At 42.2% G+C, this 24,299-nt stretch overlaps 1 protein-coding gene across 26 annotated transcripts in view; it reads right to left on the bottom strand.

Moving 5' to 3' along the window:
- Positions 1-24,299, bottom strand: part of MAGI1 (membrane associated guanylate kinase, WW and PDZ domain containing 1) — a 336,522-nt gene that overhangs the window by 148,580 nt on the left and 163,643 nt on the right. For all 26 annotated transcript variants that reach the window (XM_066327249.1, XM_066327242.1, XM_066327243.1 and 23 more), the window contains exon 2: positions 20,918-21,034. In XM_066327249.1, the coding sequence (XP_066183346.1) occupies positions 20,918-21,034 (117 nt within the window). The remainder of the gene's footprint in view (positions 1-20,917; positions 21,035-24,299) is intronic.

Here is a 24,299-nt window from a genome sequence, read left to right as displayed (position 1 = left end):
GGCTCATTAAGCCATTCCAGCCCAAGCACTTTGCTGTGCAAAAATACCCTTATTTTCTGCCACTGTTTGTTTTGTTAAACCCATTCCGTATCAGAGGTGTTGGTGTCTGGAATATTGTAGGAGTTCGAAGAGCAAATTTGTTAACTTCTATGAATACGGAGAGGAATTGAGTAAATTTGATGCACTGGAAAAAGGAGAAAAGGGATCAGAGAACAGCCACCACAAAACCTCATTATGAAAGAACCCACGAGAGCCATTGGTTTGCACTGTAACTATATAAAGATTTTTTGTTATAGTGGAGATATCTGAAATAGTGCTTAGTGCAGTGGGACATGCCTTAACTTTACAAAGAATGTTACAACAGGCAACTATTTAATAAGGCTGCTAGAGGATGGGGCCAGCAGGTAATTCACCAGGAGTGAACCACTTTTAAATATTTCACTGAAAGAACACATTGAGATAATAATATCTCATTCATCAGCTTGCCCTTCAAGATGCTATAGCTCTAATATCTCTTTTACAGTGAAGCAGACCTTTCATTAGAGAAAGGTCCTTCAATTAAAAGACCTCCCCATGGTGCCAGTGGGCCATTTGCAGCTAGAGATGCAAAGAGTTCTACCTATGAAAGCAACTTTTGGGCAGCATTCAAATGTCCTTTTGCTTGAAAGTGCAAGCTTGGTATGAATCAGATACAGCCAAGAGCAGCACCTGAAAAGCTGTTTCACACACTCCATTGTCAGCTTCTGCTTTCAGAGACTCCCATTTCCATTTCCCAAACTTTAAATACTGTGGGGAAAATCTCCCACAGTTGTTCTCTGACCCTCCTTGAGAGCTTCAAGGCAGGGCTCTGGGACAAAGGTAGAACTCTGAAATTTTGGAGCGTTCCTTTGCTCCTCTTTGCCTTTTAAAAACTACAACAACAGTAAACAAGAAAAAAAAAAGATGCCTGCTAAAATATAGTCTCCCAAATACAGCACTTCTGAGCTACCAAAAACCTGCAGTTCGGGTTGCTCAGTTTTTGCTTCACTTTGTTCCTGTAGGTATTTCTCAAGAACTCCTCCATCCTTAAGTCAGACCTTATTTCCCTTATAAAACCCATTTCTCACTTCACTTAGGGAGCAGCAGAGAGTAACAAATGAGGCAGAGGGTTCTGAGAAGGAGAAAGCAAGACTGAGCAAGAGGAAAGCTCCTATGTTACACACCTATTTGACGAGACTTGCCCAGATGATGGCAAATATGGTGTGTAAAATGTTCAAATTATGGCAGCATCCATTCCTGACCTTGGAACCTCAAATTCTCCACAGGAACATGTCTATTCATCCCTCAGGCAGAGTCTGAGCTAGGGAAGTGCCTCATATTGTGCCCTAGAAGGAATGCCTCGAAACACAAGCCTACCAACACAAAGGTGAATTTCCCAAAAAGGCTCCTGTTGATATAACAAGCTTCCTAGTGCAGCTAATGGTAACTTTTCCATTTCATTTTATATAATTCAGAAATTCAAGTAAATCATGCTCAGCTTGTTAGACTTTCCTAGAATTGCTGTGAATCCAGCAAAACCCCTTCAGTTGTGTAATAGTACATTATTTTAGTTAGGCTGGGGAAACTCCATGGGCTAGCTTCTCTCCATCTCTTTTCCAGCGATCCTATTATCCCAACACTGAAACAGAAACTCTGTAGCTCAGTGTACCGAATGGACATCTTCATCTGCGGAGAAGGAATGGGGTTTGATTCCCCACGCCATGAACTCACTGATACTGTAACACAGAACAGCTCAAAAATCAAACTGCTCTGCCTCGGAGAAGCAAAAGGAAGATGAATAGAGGTCACTAATATTTAGTCACCAAGACCTTTATAAAAGTCAGAATACTTAGACTGCAATGACCCAGAAAGGCCAGTGAACTAATAAAACAATAGCATCCGTGAAGTATGAGAAAGAGGAAAATGGAAAAAAAATTGAAAAGGGTCCATCCAATCAAATGGTAACTGAAGGAGCTGATAAGGGGAATTAAATGCTCTGTGTTGTACCCTAATAACCCAAAGAAAATCTGAAACTTCAAATAATGAGAACAGCGGGGCTCAACCTTCATGTCCCCCAAATCACATGTAGCTAAGGACGGGTTCCTTCTAATGGGTAAGCAGCTGCTTAACAAAGTGATGATAAAACTAGCTCAAGTGCTCATGTTCTAGCCTCACTGTGGCTTTCTAAACCATTCCAGCTTCCCAGTGGCTTGTCACTCTGAGAATACTTTCTGGGACATTCATCTCCTTCACAGAACATCATCTCATCAGCAGGTAATGTGTGACATCCTCCCTGACAGTCCCAGGAGTGAGGGGAAGGATTTAATGAGCACAGACTCTGAATCACTTCCTGATTAGGACTCAAAATGAGTTGACTTCATCTTCACCAGGAAAAAATAAATAAATTCAAATCTTGAAGAAGAAAAGGCAAAGGACAGTTTTAACTCATGCATCCAAATGTAGTAAAGCCTTGATTTCCCTTAAGAGTTTAGGATGACAGATTATCACAAGGTAAAATATTGCCTTGTCAACACCAGGACACTTGTCCACTAAACTACATTCAATACACCAGCATTTTAACCAGCACTGCATACTCTGCTACAGCCCACTCCCAGATTCTGCTGCTGAAAAGAACTTGGATCCCTCAGGGGATGTCTCAAACCTCAGGCTCTTGCTGTGGTCCATGCAAGACACAGAAGAAGAAGAGGAGATTTTTTTCCCCCCCAGTCAGGTCCCCACTCTTACCAAGGGCTTGCACTGTGGTGCTGAATTGTCAGCTTGCCACCACAGCAGTGACACACTGTTCATCACCAGGCAGTGCTGACAGAACTGCATTTCCAACAGCACCTTCTACACAACTATTATTCAGCTGCTCCCCCTTCATTTAAATTAGCACAAAAAAAACCAACACCAAAGAGTTCTCAATGTGAGCAATAAACCTACCAAAGCCTTCTAGAAAGTCTGTGCCCAAAGAAGATGCAAGCAACAAGGGGAGAAAAAGGAGCAAATCCACTTTTTTTCCCCATGATTTCACAACCTCAGTTACAGAGTTCTTACAGAGCTTTTACTTTTTGTGTGCCTCGCTCACATCGTCACATGCATTAACAGGCGGTGCTGTACCCTGATGAAAACAAAACACATAAAAAAATCCCCCACAAACAAACTGAAATTTCCAATCTGCAATGGATTGAGTGTTTCCTCAGGCAAATGCAGAAGGTGGTAACACTGCAAATTCCAGGTGGGACACCACCTCTGTTTAGGTAGGCAAAGGAACAAGCTATTTTCTGTATGGTGAATGATATCCACAGTCATATTCCAATTGCTGACAGAATGACATTATTCATCTAGCAGGGTTTTTCCCCTATTTCAATATGGAACATTTTCAGAAAATATATATAATAAAGTCATTTAGGCACAGCTCACTTAGGGCTGACTTGACACAAATTTATTGGGTAATTGCCTCATTGACCTCGAACTGCTGGGTCAGATATTTTTCTTCTTGGGTTTCATTTTCTTAATGAATCCTTTGAAAATCTATTTAGAAAGGAAAAAAAATTCAATCTCTTCCAAGGAAAAGAGTGGGTGTTCATGATATTTTACATCAACTAAATATTACAAAGTTTTTAAGAAAAAGTTTGACTTTGGTTGTCATGGACTCTCCCGTTCATGACATTTTGATGTTGGTAGTTAAAAGCAAGTGTAAGCATTTGTATGACACACACACACCAGGTATATACATCCCATGCAACCATGTCAATACAGGCCATATGGATATTAACATATTTATGCAAATATGCTAATCTGACTCTAAGGAGATACAATGTCTGTCCAGGGGTAAAATCAGTGGGGGTGGGGAGAACCAACCCAAGGTTAAACTATCACCCCTCCTTCCGTAAGCTTTTCTACTAAACCTGAAACATGCTCAAGTAATAATTTTGAGGTGACGCTAACTGTCACAAAGGAAAAGGTTGGGGGTTTTTTTCCACCAAAAAGGGATAGATTTTGGCTAAGCATCTTCCACAGGCAGGTCTAGCAGTAAAAAAATCACTAGGATAAAAATAGGAAAACACAGTAATTTTATTTTAGGGGAAGAATATTTACTTATAGCCATCACTGCCAGCTGCATCCCTAATTAATGTGAAATTTCAATAGAAATTCTGTCCAATCTATGTGAATTTGGAAAGTTGTTTTCAGCATTTCTTTTCTTCCACATTTGCCCACAGCTGAGATTCCTGAAGACATCCTGCACAGTCTGAGCCAGTGCATGCCACTAAATAGAGCTCAACAGACCAAGAATATTTTTCCTACTTCTCCAGGTTTTGTTTTTCAAGTAGAAGAAACTCAACTCTCCTACTAAAGGATGAGAAAAAGGAAGAGTAGGCTATTTGTCCTGTTATTTTCTAGCAGTCAGCTGGAATTCTACTGTATATGGTCAAGAGGAGGGGGGACAGAATCTTACTCATGTGTGCAGAACAGCAACAACAGCTCAGGATTAGCTGCAGACAGAAAGACCATATAGGATTAACACAGTGAACCAGTCATCATGCTTACCAGAATATTCAAGAGCAAAACATTCAGAGGATTTCAGGACGGGATTTAGCAGAATTTGACTGAAAATAGCACCACATTTTGAGTAAGCTTTACTGAACACCACAGCACCCAGCACCTTTTGGCTGATGGGCGTTGATTTTAGAAGCATTTCTTGTGCAACCATGTAAAGACTTGGTGCACTGGAAAGGATGGAAAGGTAGCAGAAATGTGTCTGTCCACAGCTCCAAAGTGCAGGCAAGAGCCTTCCCTGCAGCACAGGAACTTTTAAACAACTGAAACTCCAGGCAAGTGTTGTGACTGTCAGATGCAGAGTCAGGAACCCAACACCATTCAATCAGTTCCTGCTGCTGAATTAATGGCTTCATTGTTGTTTTTTTTTCTTTATGAAACACTGACTGCTATGACAACCTTACCTGTGCTAGGGGTTGTCAATAATGACAAATAGGATACTCTAAGTTTCATTTTTCAGGTTGGATTACCTGAAAATTCTGCACCAGAAGAGTCTATTAAAAAAAATGCAAATAAAAGAAAGATATTCAGCTGGAAAAGGGTTATTGCTGTTACTGCAAAACTTGGCTCTGCAACACTTCAACAGCAGGGAGCTGAAGTGCTCCTGGAACAGCTGCCCGTGCTCCTTCTCACAAGCATTACAGCAGTTTCCCTGAAGGAAGTGAAGCATCATCCTTGGATCTACACGGATCCATCATCGCTTCCATCTGACAGGACTCAGCAGCAGACAAGGATGAGGGGAAACAAACTGGCAAAGGAGAAAACACTCCCTGTGCTTCTGCTCCACCGAGCGCTCCCTGGCTCTGCCCAGACCAAAGCTCCTCCTTGATCCCATTTCCCACATTGCAGAAGGAGCCACACAACAACAAGCAACAGGTTCACAGCCCAGCCCTTTGCTGAGCCAGCCCCTCTATCAGAGGAGCCCTTTGCACAGACTGCAGCCTCCCAGGCTCAGCCAGCCTTTGCATTTTTTGCTCATTTTTTCCTTGGGCACTGCAGAGTAGAAAATAAGCATAATTAACAACATAAAGCTCAAGCTGCTGAACCTAGTAGCTCAATTTAAAAACAAGCTCCATACATTCATGCCATGTGGGTGTGCTCAAAGAAGTCTTATGAACTGTCTGTGCAAGCACTGCCTTAAATCTTTTTTGGCTGCTACCCTATAAACCATTCCCATTAACAGGCACACAGGCTGATACCCAAGCAGCCAGAGCACAGCAAAGACAGCAAATAGATCACAAGTGATATTGGTGTCGATGTTACACTATACATAACCTAACCCAGCACACCCCACCAGTGCCTGCACAGTGCTCTCCAAGTGCCACTGGCACCCCCAAATTGTCACCCCCACAGCTGGCCACTCACTAACAGCCTTTATAATCTGCAGCTTTGGCCAGCCTTGGAGCAGACACATGAGCTGTGTCCATGTTACACACTCTTAGTTTATTTTTCGACACCTTTTTTGGCAATTTACACAGCAGCAAATGATCAAAGGTGCACAATGATCCTAGTTCATGGTCAGCTTGGCCATTCATCCACAAGAAAGGGATACACAGAAAGGCAGCTGCAAAATGTGAAGCTGTTGCAGCCACTGGTCAAAATAGGCTGATCACTCTTCCTCACTATTAACCCACTGATACGTAAAAATAAATAAGTAAAATAATTCAAGCCTTGCTTGCAAATTCCTCTGAAACTCCCGGCAAAAAAAGCAAACCCTTCCCAGTGTAACAGCAGGCACAAATCACCAGCTAAGTTAGCTCTAAAGGCAAATATTCCATTTTCAGTGAGAGATGCAGTGGGCCATAATAGGAATAAGGAACAAAGACCCCTTTCATTCTGCTGACAAATACAGTATAGCATGTCACAAATCACAAGGGGAGCAGACAACACAATGACAGCAATTAAATGGGTGTATTTTTATTAAGAAATACATATAATAATGACTGCCTGTGTACACTCTCCCCCTCCCCAACCCTTCAAGAATTACACTGGCAAACATGGCTGTAAGTGCTTAGGGATGTTACTTCTGTCAGACACAAAACTATCTTAAAGGAAGGGTACATCCAGCCAGCGCAGGAGGCTACACACAAAAGCAGACATGGATGTTTTGTTTGGTTTTTGATGCATGTTCTACACCTTGTTTATTACCATTCACACAGCTTCCTCAACTCATTCCCAATCGATTTCGGGAGAAGCCAGAAAAAAAAAAAAAAAAAAAAAAAAAAAAAAAAGGCCCCCCCCCCTTTTTTTTTTTTAACTCTTTGGCTGCCGAACTCCAGCTGAGACACCATTCCTGCCTCCCCCTTCCTTGCCCTGGTGACCCAGACTGCTCTCGGGAGATTCCCATCCCACCCATCACACCTGCTTCTTTTGGGGGGATATCCGCAGGGGGAAATAAAGACTCCTCTGGCCCTGCTGTGCCTTTAAGTGTGACCAGCCTCTCTGAGCCCGAGCCCCTTCTCTCGCCAGGGCCAGCACAGGGCTCGGCTGCCCAGCACTGGTGCCGGCGGTGACCCGGGGCCGGAGCTCCTGCCGCTCTCCAGCCGGGATCAGCGCATCCCTGGCGGGCTTCTCCTTCCTGCCGCCTCCCCGCCTGAGCCTCGGGAGAACAATGCGGGGACAGACATTCAGCAACACCTGCTCGATGGCATTAATATGCACAGGGATGTATGGATGGGTGGTTGTGGGTTGGTTTTTTTTTTTTTTTCCCCATCCAGCACTAAGACCGCATTGTTCGCGGCGATCCATCAGTGGATCGCTGCCCCCACTCGCAGCGCCGGCCCCACAAGCCCCCTTCTGACATGTCCCCTTGTCTCCCAGCCCGGGCTGACGAGCGCGTTTAGGAATGCACTTCATTAAATCGGAGCTGCCCCATTCCAACCTGCAATGCGGAGGCAGTACAAAGCCAGCGCCACGCTTCCTCCCGCATTTCCCTCAAAAGCCCCATTGTTCGGCAGGCATCTGGTCCTGATCTCAGCCTATTCGTGCCCATTGACCCCGCTTCTCGCAGCACACCCGCTCGCCAACGGGCCTCACGTAAAGCCTGCTTGATGAATTAAAAAGGAGCACCAGCCATCTGTCCTGGCAGCCTGCGCTGGGGCTGCCAGCTCCTTCCAGCCCCACAGCTCCCCTGCATCCCCACCTCCCCAAACACGCACCCGGCTCCGCGCATTTGCTGCTTTTCCTTCCCTACCTCGGCATCTAAGAGACGGCGGGGGGAAAAAGGAAAAGGGAGAGAGAATACAACAGAACATTCTCACTTGCCTGAGTCCTTCGAAATTCAAGCACAAATACAAGATTAATCCTTCCTTTGTGAGGTCTTGTCTTTAAGTCGTGGTATGTAATGATCCTCAGCACTGCAGCAGAGGGGAATAAAAAATGCAGGGATCATAAGCAGGGGGAGGACAGGGCTTACTTACATCAGGGTTTCTGCCACATGACAATAGGTTTGAGAGGGAAGAATAAGCTGGCAGCAGCAGCTGACAGTGCAAAAGGGAGAATGCAGAAGGCTGCCTTTTATATTATTGGTGACATTTCTAACACATGACAACAATTTCCATCTGTATTTAAGCTGCGAGTGTGAGGAAAAGAGCATTACATCACGACTCCCCTATTCCTAGGGGCTGTGGAATATGTAGGCCAGAGGGATTAAAAAGCACCTGTGTACGCTGGAGATCTGAAATACCACAAGGCAGATTTCCCCCCCTCATTTCTTTCTCCCTCACCTTTTTTTTCTTCTATCACCTGCACTGAGCTGCTGTTTGAGAATATGCCCAGGGAAGTGCAAAATGGTATTGTCCTAGTTAGCAAGGCTCAAGCACGGGGGAACGATGCAAATATGTGTTTCTGGCTCTGTGTCTCTCTCTGTAGGAGATACAGCACTCATTTTTGCAAGCAATTGGACAGAATACAGAGCATCTCCCTGTTTTCTGCTGTGCTTGTCCCAAGGGCTTCGAGTTTCTCTTAAAGTACCAACTTTCATCTTCCTTTTAAGTCTGCAGGGAATTTCAGTGACAGCAGCAACAACGATTTCCCCACCCTCCCCTTTCTTTTTACAGCCAGCTCACGCCTGTATCTTTTAAAAAGTAAACATCCAGAACAGGGGCCAAAGATATTTTGTAAAAAGCATTTGACTGTTTCAGAGCCAGCAGGTGTCCGTCTTGGACGCTTTCCACACATCTCACAGGACACGATTGCTTAGATGCAGCTCTGAAATCCTGAGGGACTCCAGCCTTGCAAGGAATCCTGCTCCCCTGCAGCTCCAGGGCTGCTTTTTTGGGGCTGCTGCAGCTGCACGGAGACACATGGGGACGCCGAGGGTGGGCACAGGGCAGTGCAGGGCCACTGTTCCCATGGCTCAGTGGGTTCAGCACCGGTTCTGATCCTGGAACAAGCCGAATTTTGACCCACAGCAGCCAAGAGCCATCGCTGGCGAAGCAGCTCTGTGCAGCTGTGGGCACAGGACACAGCTCACAGCACCTCTGTGAAAGGGCCGGACAAGGGAGAACATCATCCTGCCCCACCACCAAACCCAGCACAAACACAGACACTGCTCTTGCTGATGGACCCAGTCCTCAAAATGCTTGAAGCTGGCAGGGGCAAAACATCACTGAGAGCCAGCTACCTTTGTAGGAGACATGGCCACACACCAACAGGAGACTGGCCTGCTTATGAACAGTCTGAAATTTATCTGACATCAGTGTTTTCATGAAAACACCAGCTGGGCCTAAGTGTTTGCCCATTATATGTCCCTTGTTCTAAAAAAAAAAAAAGACAAAAATTCTTTGCTCAAGATCTTCCTGATCTGTCAATGCTGGCCTCTTGGAGCCATGGACTATTTTTTGGGTTATATGTCTGGCCAATTTAGAGCTGCTGTGGGAACTCCAAAGCCTTTGATAATGTTGGGTTTAGAGTATTGCACACTGTAAATCTGAAGACTGGAATATGAAAATAAATTACTTCGAATTCCTCGCCCCTCCTCTTCATGTCGACAAAATAAAAAAATCTGCATGAGCCACACTGAAACCCTCTCAACCAGATGAAACTTCAATGAGGCAGTACCTACATGGAACATTCCAGAAAAAAGCCTCTTTATTAAAAAAAGAAATGGAGCATTTTACTGCAGATTTATTCGGAGATGCAGCTCCCCAATCATTTATGGAAAAGCTTTCATAAGATTTAGAAGAGAGGAAAACGGAAACAATGAAATGACTTATTTTTAATCTCAGGTTTAAAGGCTTTTTTTTTTTCTTTCCAAAAAAAGAGTCCCACACACAAAGAAAGAAATTCAATGCAAACCTCTGTTTCTGTATCATGAAAGCCCATTCCAGTACCAGAGTAATCAATTTCTCAGAGCTTGTGTGGTCTACAGCAAAAGCCAAAGAAGGTATTTAAGTTTATACAGCCTTCAGCATTTTGATGGCTTGCTTTTGAAATACGACATGTTTAAATTTTATATCTTTTTCTACAGTAAGTTATGTCTTAAGAAAATGGTTGCTCTTGGTAGAAAAAATAGAAGGAAGGGAGAATAAACGAAATTCAACCTGGTTTTGAGCTGTTTGCCCATTTTAAAATCAGAGTAGTTCAAAGTTGCACCATGAAAAACTATTACAGTTGTAATTACAGCTCTCATCATTATATTATACCCAGTCTTAATTTAGCATCAAACGCTTTGGCTCATATGAACAGAAAAAAACATACTAAATGAGAGTGGTGCTCCAACACCAAGAGCTTATTACCAGATAAGCATCCAGAGAAATTTACAGGAACAGCAAAGCAAATACTTTGTCAGATGTAAGAACTTTCTACCTTTTTCTAGAGCTGAAAGTCATAAGCAAATCATAAATCACTTCAGGATGGGGAAAGGAGTCTTTGTCCTCACGGTAACCCCGGCTTCCCACCATGAAAGAAGGCCATCTTGAGACAAGATTTTACAGCTGGGACTTAACTCACAGGGTGGAAAAAAAGTGTGAGATAGAGCACTCTTGTAGGTAGGAACAAACTTCTACAACAGACTTCTCATTCTTTCATCGGTACATTTTGGATCCAATTCACTTACCATGTGGGAACAGCAAATGGGGAACAAACTGTGAATTCAAATAACTGTAAACTCAGCAAGATGTGGAAATACAACACAGATGGTGCACTTCAGATTAAGGGTCAGCATTTCAGCGTCGCTTTCCACTTTTACATTGTGATAGGTGATGTATAACAACCACCTTCTCCCCGAGACAGCACTCTAATCAAACCATGACTCACTTAGGAAAACAAGAGGCAAGTGATACCTCCTTGGAAGCCTCCTGCCAGTCGAGAGGAGCTACGGTTACTTGGTTAAGCTGTGGGTTTACTGCCTGAGGATGAACGTTTAGGAGTGGAAATTGTCTCCACTAGACAGACAAAGTGGCTGACAAAGGTTTCTTCAGCGTTTCCATCTTCCTGCACTCTGCAGCAGGGCTGCTCTGCCTGGCAGGGCTGTGCCCAGCACACACTTGGTCCCCTCTTCACCAACTTCATTTCCAGCAAGAGTTTGCAGAGGTTGCTCTGATACCTGGGTGCAAAAGCCAGGAACACCACCCACTGCTGCCAACATTCCCCAGCACCAACCCTTAGGAAGTGCTCAGTCCTAAAACACCTCTGCAGGCCTGCGTCCTGCTTGCCTGAACACTGGGTTAATTTTATCCTCTCAGACCCATTTCGTCAAAAATCTGAGGAATGCAATTTAGGATGGCTTTATTCTGGCTATGAAGTGTTATTTGCATGCCCAGGGCCCTCCAGAGAAGGGTTGTCTGCCTGTAAGCACAAGTTCAAAGAAGAAATAAAGGAGTAAGTACAGATTAGATGACAGAAGAGCTGTAAATCTATAGGAGCTTGAAATGCCAGATAGAGAGGAGCAGGAGTGATTGTAAGGTGATTATTACCTTCAAAATATGCCGGAGGTTGTTTATCAGATCAGAGTTAATGAGGGAGAAATCTAATAGAACTATAATATTAAATTTACCACTTTAATGGTATCATCAATGTCCTATAATGTGGGCAATTTGCAGAATGTCTGTCAGTGTGATTCTCCAGTGTGGTTAGTTACACAGGAGCAGCACTATTGCATCTCATCAGCTTTTTCCCCTCCAGAAAACACTGGGCATTTTGCAGAGGATTGCTAAGTGAGATAGCAGCCTATATCTTTGAAACGATGGAAATGCAAAAATGGGAAAGAGATTTATGATCATGATGGGATGTTCACATTCCTGGAAGAACTGGGTCCAGCTCTGCCCCACTGTTGAGTCCAGCCCTCCTACTTCTGCACTGCCAGGCAGTGTCCTGCTGGGTTTTCCATGACTCTCTTTCACATCTTTCACTGCTGCTCCCCTCAAAACTTTCCATGTCTGGATTTAGGAAAATTGCTAATAACCTCACTATTCAAGCACATTTTCAGCTCTCCTGCGTTATCCCTTCTGAACAAAAGAAAACACTAAAAAACTCACACCCTAGAAAAACATGAACAAAGATGGTAGCAAGGGCTCATAAATCAACACTTATGTGAAAGAAGTCAAAATACCCAGTGTCAAGAGTATTTTGATTACTAATTCAAAAGACCTGTGAACAGTGGGAGATGGTAATGCTGGGTTTATTAATAGCCATCTCCTCATGTATTCAAGGAAGAGGTCGCTAAAAGCAGCAGCTTCTAAATGTGGAGTTCCTCCTTCTCTGAGCATCTGCTTCAGCCCCTCTGTTCTCAGGTTTGCCAGTTCAAATCCCTAATACAGCAAAGATCACCTGCACAATTTTAGCATATGACAAGTGTCACATTGAGTAGTTTAATAAGTTTAAATTTTGGTATTGAGTTGCTGTGATGGTCTAGGCTAAAAAACCAAGTATCATCAATGTCTTTAATACACCTTTCTATAGGCCTTTCACCAACATCAACTTTTGTTTACTGTTTTTTCCCCTGGTAAATGAAGTGTTAAACCTGAAGTTCAATGAAAAAGTGCAGGTAGAAAATGAACGATGAAGTATGAAACATAATTCAATAGCAGATGATACTTCCAAAGGTCTTTGATGAGGTTTTCTTCCATATTCAGCTCAAAAAAAAAAGGTGCAAGAAGAACTGCCAGATCACTATTCACCTGATTACTCTGCGATACACATCTCATTTTGAAGATACATTAGCCTTTCAAAGAGCCATTTATTAAACATTTCCATTTAAATAAAAATTTTCACAATCCTCAGTGAAACAGATGTATTCCCTCTTAAATCACTAATTAAGAGCAGTCTGGGACATTAACAAAGCCCTTTAAAAGGAATTCAGAGAACTAGTGTCCCCCTTAAATAAATCTGTTCTGGCAATGACCCAGGAATCTTGACTTCATAACTCAAAGCTCGAATTATTCAAGAGAACATCATAAAAAAAAGGATACATCTAGACTGTTAGACTAATAAGAAAGATTTATTTTTCCTTCAATACGGGCAGAACTACAAATATTTGTTCTATTTTTTTCTACCCTCTTATTCACTTGGGGTGGGGGGAAGGAAATCAGTGAGGGTGAATTTGCAGAGTTATTCCCAGTAAAGGTACTGGATATGACTCTTCCCCAAAGAAAAGCAGCTAGCAGAATCCAAACAGCTTTATAAATGATTACACGGCTAATCGCCTCTCTGCTGAAATAAAGACAAAAAGGATTTAGAGGACAAATACAGCAAGCTTTATGTGAGGAAGCATGTAATGTTAAAAAAAGATAACTGTTTGAAGATGAAAAGTGACAACTCTGCATCCCCATCAAACCATCAGGAGCTGGCATCTGCCACTACCCCCTGGGCTCAGAGACTGTCACGGTAGCGGGATGTGTGACTGGGAATCACACGGGAAACTCCTCCTCTGCAATCCCACTGGTTTTGCCCAGGCTGTATTGCAGGTAGCACACTGGACCAGAAGAATCTCACATAAATGTGATTTACAGGTGTTCCTTTTGAAATACTGACATCTCTGATGGAAACCACAGGACTTCTGTAATGGTGAAAGCACCAACACAAGCACAAACATCCAAGCACAAACATACCTATACAGTGACTGGTGCTTTCTGCAGGGAGTTAATCATGAAACATCAAATGTGAAGCCCAAATGCAAATGTGAGTGGAAAAAGCAGGTTAAAGAACAGCTACACACTTAATTTTACCTCATTTTAAAACAATCCTTTTGCTTGGAACACTCATTCTCTTGCTCTGTAGCACAATCAATACACTGAAACCCTTGAATAGATGCATGGGGATGGCTGAAAAGAAATCAAACTGCCTAGAAATCTAAAGCTGTGGCACTGCAGCCATCACAAAAGACCTAATCAGGACATCATATGAAAAACTATGGCAGGACAGAGCCAGTTTTGAAGTAAATAATGTGGAGTAATTCATCTCCACCCCTTCACCCTCCAAACAGCAGTACCTGCTCTCAGGTCTGATTTACTCTCTGCTCTCCCATAGACCCTCACCTTGGAAGCCTTCATGTTTTAGAACAAATGCACAGGCATTGTTTGCCCTGCACCTAAATATCCACTGGCAGCTGCTTTGCCACAGTACAAAGCAACTGCAATGAAAAACCTGCAAAATTAAGTGCACTGGGGACTAACAAAGAAAACAAAGAAAACTGGCCGTGTAATCTCTTCCCACACTCCTTACCCAAATCTCCTTTGGCAAGTGGCATGGGAGAGCACAGAGGGCTGAGCTCCTCTGCTTTGTACTGTTCTCTGGGGCCTCATGCAATTCCAACTGGGTGTACAGTGAAACACAAAAAAGCTATTCCTCACAAATGGGGAAGCAGATGGAGCAATATTTGCCATCATAAGTGCTTTTATTTCCAAAATTAAAGAACAAAACAAACAAACCCACCCCAAAACAATCGTTTCGCTGGCACAAAACGTGCTGTTGATCTGAAAGGACAGACCAGATGGGGAAAAGGTCCTGAAGTCTTCTAGATTGAACAAAAATGATTGTCTATTGAAAGGAACTAAACTAAAGAAATATTGGCCCTGTTGCTCAAAAGAGGGTATTTTTCTCTCTTTTAGAAGTGAAAACACATCTCGTTCACTAATAAGCCAAAGAATTATATCCTTGAAAACTGCAGGGGACACTGCTGCAGTTTGGCACTCCCTGGAACACAGGTATAAGGATTTTCTAAAATCCAGTGGTTGTATTCAGGATACACAGGAAAAATTAAATGTGTGTACACTAGCTGGTATGGAAAATATACCTCACATTATACAGAGTTAGGTAAACTCACAAGCAAATATCCTTAAGAAAAGTTATTTTTACATACGGCTGGTATCCATATGTTGCAACCCAGTGATAATGGCACAATTTTAAAAGTAATTAAAACTTTTTTTCCTAACATAAATCTTGTGAAAAAATTAATTATTTTTTTATGTGTTGGAAAAGAGTCTCCTGCTCCTCACCTTATCAGTGTGGGCCTTCAAATGAATATTTCATGGACCCTGCAACTATTTCTCATTACAAAAGCAGAATTACACCTCTAGGAAGGGAACTGCAACAAAAGGTACTTGGATAATAAATACATCTGCATAGGTCTGGAAAGCTTTTGAGAATTCAAGAACATTTGTGTACATAAACTGATGATTTATTGCCTGGGAAGAAAACTAATGGGCACTGTCAGTGATTCTGTTTATCCTTAATAAAAATTAGTAACTAAAAATAACTTCGAAATTGTAACTCAAATATCCACACATGTAAAACCACATTCATTTGTAACATAAAGGTCTTTATGCTTCACTTCAGCAGCTTTTTCCCAGTATACTGATACACTTTTATTCTCTCTGTACTCAAGAAAAGAACCTTCTGTAACCTGGTTTGCATATCCCTTTTATCAATTCATTCTGAAGTTCAGAAATACTTATGGGGGAACCCAGAGCTACAGGAATTTAAAAACTATCCTGGGAAATCACCTCAGTCTGCACATTTGACAGGAGTTTAATCACACCCCAGCCCATTTAGTCTCTCTAGTCCTCCATTACCTGCAGATGATGGTAGTTATGCAATAGTTATGCTGTTCAGCTTATCCAGCTCCTGGAGAAACTAACTTGCTCTCTGGAAGTTCAATTATGCATGAAAATCCTGAATTCAGAAAATAAGTTTCAATGAGCAGTCTACGATCACTTACTAAAGTTTGTCCTATCAAAACTCTGAAGTTCTGTTGTTCAGCATTATTGGTTTTGCTCAGAAAGTAGATATTTCCTTTGCACCAGGAGATCACTTGGAATAAAGAAACTTACTCATAGATTTCCCAAATTTCCCACTGAAATGTGGGAAAGGCCAGCCAGGTGCCTGAGTGTCGTTGGCTTTTTCTGAGCCTCCTCACAGATCATTCAACACTTTCAACTATTGATTTTTTTTCCATTTCTTTCCATTTTGCTCCATGTTCCTCTAAAAGACCAACGACAATAGCTGGAGCTCCTGTTCTGTAATTGAGGACAGAGGAACAGATCACACTCTGGGAAGGTGAGAGAACAGACAGCAGAAATGAAAGTGGTAAATCTCTAATCCAGTCAATTAATCCCAGCACATGTACTTGTTTTTGGGGAAGTCAATCAGCTGTTGAATGATGACCTCTTGACATTTTAAAAGCCAATTTTGTGAAGAAAAGGGGAAAAATAAAAAGAAGAATGCCATATAGTGTCTAGTGTGACTTAACTCTAGGCTAGCCACTATACTGTCGCCTTTCCATCTACCATTAAAAAGACCTTGCACCTTCCAGAGCTTTGCTTCTGAAGACTGCAGCCTGGCAAGGAAAGGAATTGCACAGCACAGGAGTAGGATTAGCTGTTATTTCAGTCATGTCTGCACCAGGTATACTGCTTTGGCAAGTAAAGGTACAGACACCAGACCCTCCACAGCTGCCTCTGCATGTCACACAGCACTGAAACAAGTGGAGAATCGAGTAAATGGAAAAAAAAAACAACCCAAAGTCAAACAACATGCTGAGATAAGCTTTTATGGAAGTATCATCTTTCTGATTCCTCTTGATGCGCTTTGAAAGGAAAACTGCTGCCAGGTTGTTGAGCATAAGCAATTAGGACAAATAGCCAGTACTGCATGTTTATGTTAAACAGACACCCTCAGCCATCATTTCAAAAAGAGGAAGACAATCCTGTGTGTTCAGCCTTCTGTGAACAGTGGTTTTGACAGGCTGCTGCATTAGAACCTTTAACTAAGTTGCCATCACTCACCTTTCTCAATAAACACTATTGCACAGATATCCCTAGGCAGGGCTGTTTGGAAACACCTATTTAATGGGTATTCTCTTACATAAACTTCCAACTAATCACAAATTCCACTAGGTGAATCTTCACACACAACAATCCTCTTTGGGGAAGTCCTGCTCCTAGAAACACTCTCTGAAACCTTAAGGCAGAATGTCAACACCCTGCATCATCACTGACTGCGAGCCTCTCCCAGATCACACCAACCTCTGTGAGCACAGATGGACCCAAATGCGGCACAGGGTGTCCCAGCAAGATGCCTCACACAGTTGATTAACTTTTCCTCTTGCTCTCAAGTGTTTGGGCTGGCAAAATTGAGCTGGAGTAAGTGAAAATCCACTTAAAAATAAGGTGTGGACCAGGTCTTTGCATCAGTCAAAGCACTCCTGGTAGAGGCATGGCCAAGGGGTAATTGTGGAATTGTTGCCATCTTAAAAATAGTTCAAGCTCAATGGAGCCATTAACTACCCCAGAACAGAGCATTATTTCTGGTCATCTTCACTGGGCACATCAAAACACAGGAAAAATGTGGTACTTCAAAACAAAAGAAGGAAAAGGATAGTTAGAGATTGGACCAACATAATACTAATCTGGATGATGTACTGATGGATTCTTGTTTAGCTTTGAAACTGCATGCTAGGAAGGTAAACAGTAATTCTTCTGAGTATCTGTGAGAATAACTTCATTCAAGTTTTAAAATCCTGATTTTTCTTAAGCAAAAGGAAAAAAAAAAAAAAAAAAAGTATCCCAAAGTGAAGCTTGGGTGAAGTTTACAATGAAATGAAAGCCTCAGGAAGAAAGTCAAGGAAACAACAAGCCAGTGTTGGCTCATGTGAAGTAAAAGCTAAGCCGGTGGCTCAATTACACTAACTCTTTATAAATGGCTTTATAACCACTTATACACCGTCCAAATACACAAATAGGTGCCCTGCCTCTCTTCCTTTCTCTGTCTTGGTCCTAGCTTATGCTACTGCTCAAGTTGTAAACTCAGAGGAGAATTCCTTGGGTTGTAAATAAACCCGTGGGTTTGGTGTGACAGGAACAGCAGAGCACTCACCACAACCCAAGTTGGAGCCACCTGGAATCTTGTCACAGCTGTTGTTTACTACAGAGCATTGCAGGGAAAAATCAGCTCAGTGGGGAGCTGGGAGCTGAGGGTATGAGGAGTTGGAGGAAGTGTGCTGGAGGGGCAGATGGCACTGAGGAACAGGGGAAAACTTCAGTTTGCAGAAATATGTGTGTGGTTCACCAGCTTATTCCAACAATGCTTCACCTTCGGGTCCATTTCAATGTCTCATTTCTTTACGATAGTTGCCACATTTAGGGATCAAATCCTCTGATCTCTCAGAAAACCATCCTGTGTCACCCATACAGGCAAATGCTCATATGGCCCCTGGGAGCTGACATCATCCCACTCATCCTCAAGGGCTCACCAGAAAATAAATGCTTAACCAACTTTCCTAAAGAAAAAAAAAAAAATCTAAAGGATGCTTAAGCAGTGTGTCATTAACAAAATAATGAAGATGAGCCAAACATCCTGCATCTTTCCTCCCTTCTGCTTGACCTCTGTCTTCTACAAAAGCTGTCACGACTCCAGTCAGTTCCAGAGTCAAGCACAGGACGGGCACAGGGCTGTGTGGGGAACAGAAACCTTCTGAGTTTTCTCACCATCTGTACCAAACCAATCAGGCCTGGATCATGTGCTATTTTCACCAGAATTTCCTGGCAAGAACTGGTTAACAGCACCTTTTTCCATTTTGCATTTACTAATTATCACCACATTTAGCCCTTATATTAGTGCAATAAAAAGCAGCTGTCAGGCCAAGCATGCTCAGTCCAAGTGACCTTGTGTTCTTGTTTGTGTTTACCATGTAAGCATCAGGGAATTCCATTTTCAAAATACAAGGCTTCATAATCCATTAGCACTAGAGATTGGTCCAGGGCTCTGGATTTACTGGTCACGTGTACCAAGGAATAAAAATATGAGTGTACAGCCAGATTAATCTCCAGACCTGTAAAGCATCCCAACCCACCACGCAGCAGTCTCATTCCAAGGCACATAGGAATATTAGCATCATTCTTAAAAGCAACCATTAATACCATCCCCACTGTAAATGAAACAAAAAATAAATGCTACCTGCCCAATGTAAAAAGTGTAGAGACACACACACAATAACTGACACCACTTCTCAGGTTTTTCACTTGTTTCATAAGTGAAGCATACACACTGATGTCCTTACTAATACACCAACAGCCCACATCTGCCCCAGCTATTTGGAAAAGGCAGGAATGCTCACTGCTCTTAATTTTAAATCAAAAGCAAGTCCAAGCATCTTAGCTCATCATCAAGTTCAATAAATCAGATAAAAGAATCAATGGAAAACATTTCAAAATGTAACCTTGGCGATGGATAAAATGCTTCCCCAGAACTTACACTCATTTGCTTTCTTTGCTGTTTTAGGCAATGAAATATCACACATAAGCAGAAGGGCATTAGTACCACAACACTGCATCTCCCAAGCCTAACACTGCACGTGCTGTCCTGGAAGGCACTTTTTGCAGTGTGCCCTAAAATTCTGCAACCTGCCAAGTTAGGTGACTGAAAAATAATCATATTTCACCTTGACAAAATGGCAAATGGAAGTGTTCAACAGGAAACAATAATCCATATTTGTTCTTTATGTCCTTTTATGTTCTTTAAACATAATTCGTTTCGTGCTTTTCACTGATAAAATGAGCATAAACTTAATGGTGTTATAACAGCATCTGCCATTTGAAGAATCAACATTTGTCAGTGTTACCACTCAATTTTAACTGGTCTTACACAGCCCTCCTGCATGCAACACTTAGCCTGAAAATTACTATTACTGCGTGTACCACTGTGTGATATTTGTTGGCAAATACTGATTTTTGAGTTGCAACATAATTATTCAATATTTATATAAATCTACCAGGATAAACAATCTCTGATTCACAGCGAGACAGAAAATTTCAGATTATTTTGCTGCTTATCTCAGTATCCTATAACTAAGATGTTTACTAGTTCTTACTCCTGATTTAAAGGGCATATCATTATTTCCACAGCTCAGCCAAATTAAGCAAAAAAATCTTTTCCTTAGAAGTGTCCCCTGCCACCTGGAGAATGTCAAACAGAGGAGCAACAAAGTAGGATCACTCTCCACTCTTTACATGTCTTCCCAAAATACCAAGTAGAGTCTCATTCTGAGTAATGATCCTGACCTTCTAAAGATTACCATGCTCCAGAGATCTTAGTTTTTCTTCTGGTTGTTTTTTTTTGTTGTTGTATTTTTTTTTTCTTTTAATCAGTTCGCTGCTTTTGTTTTGATATTTTTGTTTGATTTTTTTTGTTTTGATATTTTGTTTGTTTGGTTTAGTTTGTTTGTTTGTTTTGGTGGGTCTGGTTTGGGTTTTTTTGCTTTTTTTGGTTGGTTGGTATTGTTTTGGTTTTTGTTTCAGGGTTTGGTTTTTTTGTTTGTTTGTTTGCTTTGTTTTGGGGGGTTTTCAGTGAAAATGAGATTTTCCTTCTCAGCTTTGCCAACCCTTGCTGCTTATCTCCGACACAAATCAAGGATGACCTTCCAACAGTGGCAGATACCTTCAACAATGGCACCTGGCCATAAAATGCTGTTCAATTCTACCAGCAAAACAAGCATCAGAAACAAAGTTCTTCTCAGGAAATAAAATTAGAAGCCACTTTTTTTTTCATAGGTTTGAAACCAATGAGCAACATTCACCATTGTGATATTAACACAGACTATTTCTAAGCCAAGCAACCACTTCACGGCAGGTTTTTTTTATTTTTTTTTTTTTTCCCTCCAAAGCAGGCATCACAAGGCTTGCATCACACCATCAACTCCTCCAAAAAGGTGATCGAAAAAAAGCCTCATTCGGAGATGAATCATTTTCCTTTCCAACCCTATCTGCTGTCACATACAAGAAGGCTGCCCAAACTGAAAACAGGCTCCCCCCCAGGGGTGCACCCCCACCACAGAAGGCTGCCCCAGGAGCAGAGATGGAAGTGCAGCCCAGGGAGGCCAGCAGGTGAAGGTGGTGGCACTTACAAGGCACAGCGTGGCGATACAGGTTGTCCCGGATGGTCTGCTGCAGGTCGTGGTCCGGGGACCCCTTCTGAAACCTCTGGTTGAGATAATGCCGCAGGTCTTTGTTCAGCCTGCTCCCTGCAAAGAGGAAAAACAGCCCTTTATTTATCTCTAAATGCACACAATTATTGCTTCCAATTGAGGCGAATGTTAGATTTCCATTCAGAGTCCCCTAAATTATGGCACGCTGATTTTATGAGCTCGCCTCGTCTTCCCCTACAAATGGCTAATTACCAAAAATAACTTGCTGTCAACAAGAGGTCTCTCTTGTCTCATAATGCATCCTTCTCCCTGTGGTGTTAAACAGATCATCATTCCTGTTTATCACTCATTTCTCTGAGCAAATGGAGACAGACAGATGACAGGAAAAAGAAGAGAAATAATAAAGGTATTGCTTTTGCAAGTCTCTGGAGGGTGAGCTGGGCAGAGAGACAGAAGGCAAAAGTTGCTCCCATTGGAGATACTAATAAAGCTGAACATGGCAAAAAAATCAAACAAGTGCTTTACTTGCCACTGGTATCTATCCTATACAGCAGGAGTTGCAAAAATATTGACTTAATGAGTTAAAAGCACCCAAAGTCCTTAAAACCAAAAAAAAAAATATCTAGTGCTTTTCACTTAAGTCTGTTTATTTGCCTGTTCAGGTTTGAATGCCTTCAGAAGTGTGAAAGAAGATAAATGAGTTGAAAACAAAACAAAACCAAACAAATATACAGAAAAAAAAAAAAGAAAAAAAATGTAGCTGTTAATGAACATTGCCAGTTGCTGAATAACAAACCCTTTTTTGCAGCAGAACATATGAACTGGAGAAACTTAATGAAGTCTTTTCCCAAAAATATTTCCAAGTTTGAAATAACACTGACATTAATTTGACTGAAGAGCAAAAAATAGGGATTGAAACTCTTCTGTTCTAAAATGAAAAGAAAAAACCACTGGAAAAGCTTCTGAGAAACACAAGGAGGATGATCAAAGCCTACAGCAGTTGCCACACAAGGACCAAGAGAGGGATGCTGCAGCTTGTTGTGGACGTGTCCTGAGGGCTCCTGGGACTGGGCAGTGCTTTCCTCTCCCAACACAGGGATTGGGAGACACCAGGGAAGGCTGAACAGGAGCCTGGCTCAGAATCATCACCTGGAGAGCACTCTGGGGCAAGGAGCTGACTGAGGACATTCAAGGGGACATGGAAAAGCACTGGTAAAGCAGACCCACTGGGGGCCGCAGAATCACAGAATGGTTTGGGTTGGAAAGGACCTTAAAGATCCCCTTGTTGCCACCCCCTGCCATGGGCAGGGACACCTTCCAGGGCACCAGGTTGTTCAACATCCCATCCAAACTGGCCTTGAAAAGAAGAGGGAAAAGGAAATCCCTCGGGCTTAACATTAACTGCTGGTGGCTGGGACACCTGGGAAAGAAGTGGGGAAATATCAAATATCTTGCTCTTTCCTTTCCCTTTGCCAGGTATCTCATTTATGGCCCCAGCTTGGAGCCAAAATGCTGGACTCCATGGACCTGGGGCTGAACCACTGCAGCTGTTTTCAGTTATTTTCATTGGCATTATGATTTTTTGATTTTGAAGACGTAATGCAGAGATCATCTCAATACATCTGGACACTGAATGCAGCCTTACAGTTGCAGATTCCTGGCTGGAGCCTCTAAGAAACACTGCAGAGCAAATCAAAAATACTAATACTGCAATGGAGTGCACTTGGACAGTGGGTCTGGGAGGCAAAAGCAGCAGCACCAGGCAAATGGCGAAATAAAAAAGAGTGCAGACTGTTACGTGACAGTGGGCAGGACAAAATCACTGCAGCCCTGCAGCATTCCACCACAAATGTTGGTTTAGAAACAAAACTAAACAGCAAAAAAAAAAAAAAAAACCCCGGAGACTGAAGTAGGATGTCAAAGTTTAAAAATAATTTTGTGATTTGTATTTAGATCCTCCTGACAGCTTTTTCTTTTAATTAGATCCCTTATTGAAGAAAGGAAGGCTCAGGCAGCAGGCCTAGCTATCAACAGAAGGAAATTTTTAAAGGCAAAGATGGAAATGAAACAACGAAACTGAAATTAGGGGAGATATAATTGGCTCAAAACACTTTCCTGAGCAACACCAACAACACCCCTCACTCCCAGAGCGAATTATCAACCCATTTTTTAACAAATGGTCTCCAGTTCTCACACCATAAGATTCGTTTCCCACATAAGAGGCACATGGAAGGTCTGGTAGACTTGTGGGCTACAGTTCTTCAATATCAGAGCTGACTTCCCAAACTCCAGGTGTTTGATTTCGTACCATGTTGTTTTACCCCAGAGAGTGACTGGGCACAAAAAAGAGCATCTGCTGAAATAATGAAGTACTTCTTTATCTTTTAACTAGACAGTCCATATTTTTCTTTGCTCAAGAGAGAGTAAGGCAAGGTGAATTTTCACAGCAAGAAAGGAAAAACGTGACAAACTGTTTGGGCATAATGCAAGAGCTTATTCCAGGGAAGAAATTAATGCACAGAACTGCACGTACCACATAAGTAAACTTTATCCAAAATACTGTGTGATCCCTGATTCAATGATTTATGTCACAATAACGTCTTGAGGTGAAAAGGCTTTGCTGAGCCAGGGTTTGTTTGACCACAGAATATCTGCAATTTAATGATGATATCTGCTTTTAGCTTCCCTCTGTGCCCATTGCATCTAGCATCTCAGTCTATTATGGCCCCGCTGGAAAGTTTGGTTATTTGGTTTATGCAGGAGCTGGGATTTCCCAGCTGAGTCACTGAAGCACTAGTTAAAAATGCACTTGCAAAAACAGGGGCTGTAGCAACACTTACACTCACGTAAGTGTCCCCTCTGGGGGCTCAGAGTGATGCTTATTTCTATTACATTTATTTTAGAAGAGAAAGAAGAAGAAGAAGAAGAAAAAAAAAAAAAGAGGCAAAAAGAAACCCAACCCCCCAAAAGCTTGCTGAGCTACATTCCTGTTCCTAAATTCCAGGGAAGTCTTGACAGAAATGAAGGCTTCTTGCAGCTCTGATGATCTCAACTCAGCAGTTGCTGAGGCCACAAGCTGTGGGCACAAGCAGGTTCAGGAACTCCCTCCACTGCATGGCAGAAGAAAATGAGCTAACACAGAAGCTAACTCTATGCAGGAAGCTGCCAAACGGATCCAGCCTGGAACATGTTGGATTTTTTACAATTTGAAATGCTTCTCTCTGCTCTGATCTCTTCCAAAAATCTCCCTTGAGTTGAGAGGGCATGGGCTTGATACTGGCTTTATTTAGTAGGTTCTGGTGCTGCACACAAGTTTATAAACTCTGCTACACTCTTAGTCCAAAATCTATGCACCCAAATT

This window comes from Sylvia atricapilla, chromosome 11 (genome assembly GCF_009819655.1).
Source record: "Sylvia atricapilla isolate bSylAtr1 chromosome 11, bSylAtr1.pri, whole genome shotgun sequence".
Classification (NCBI taxonomy): domain Eukaryota; kingdom Metazoa; phylum Chordata; class Aves; order Passeriformes; family Sylviidae; genus Sylvia; species Sylvia atricapilla.
Note: the sequence above shows the minus strand (reverse complement) of the source record. Positions and strands in the feature narration are given on the sequence as shown.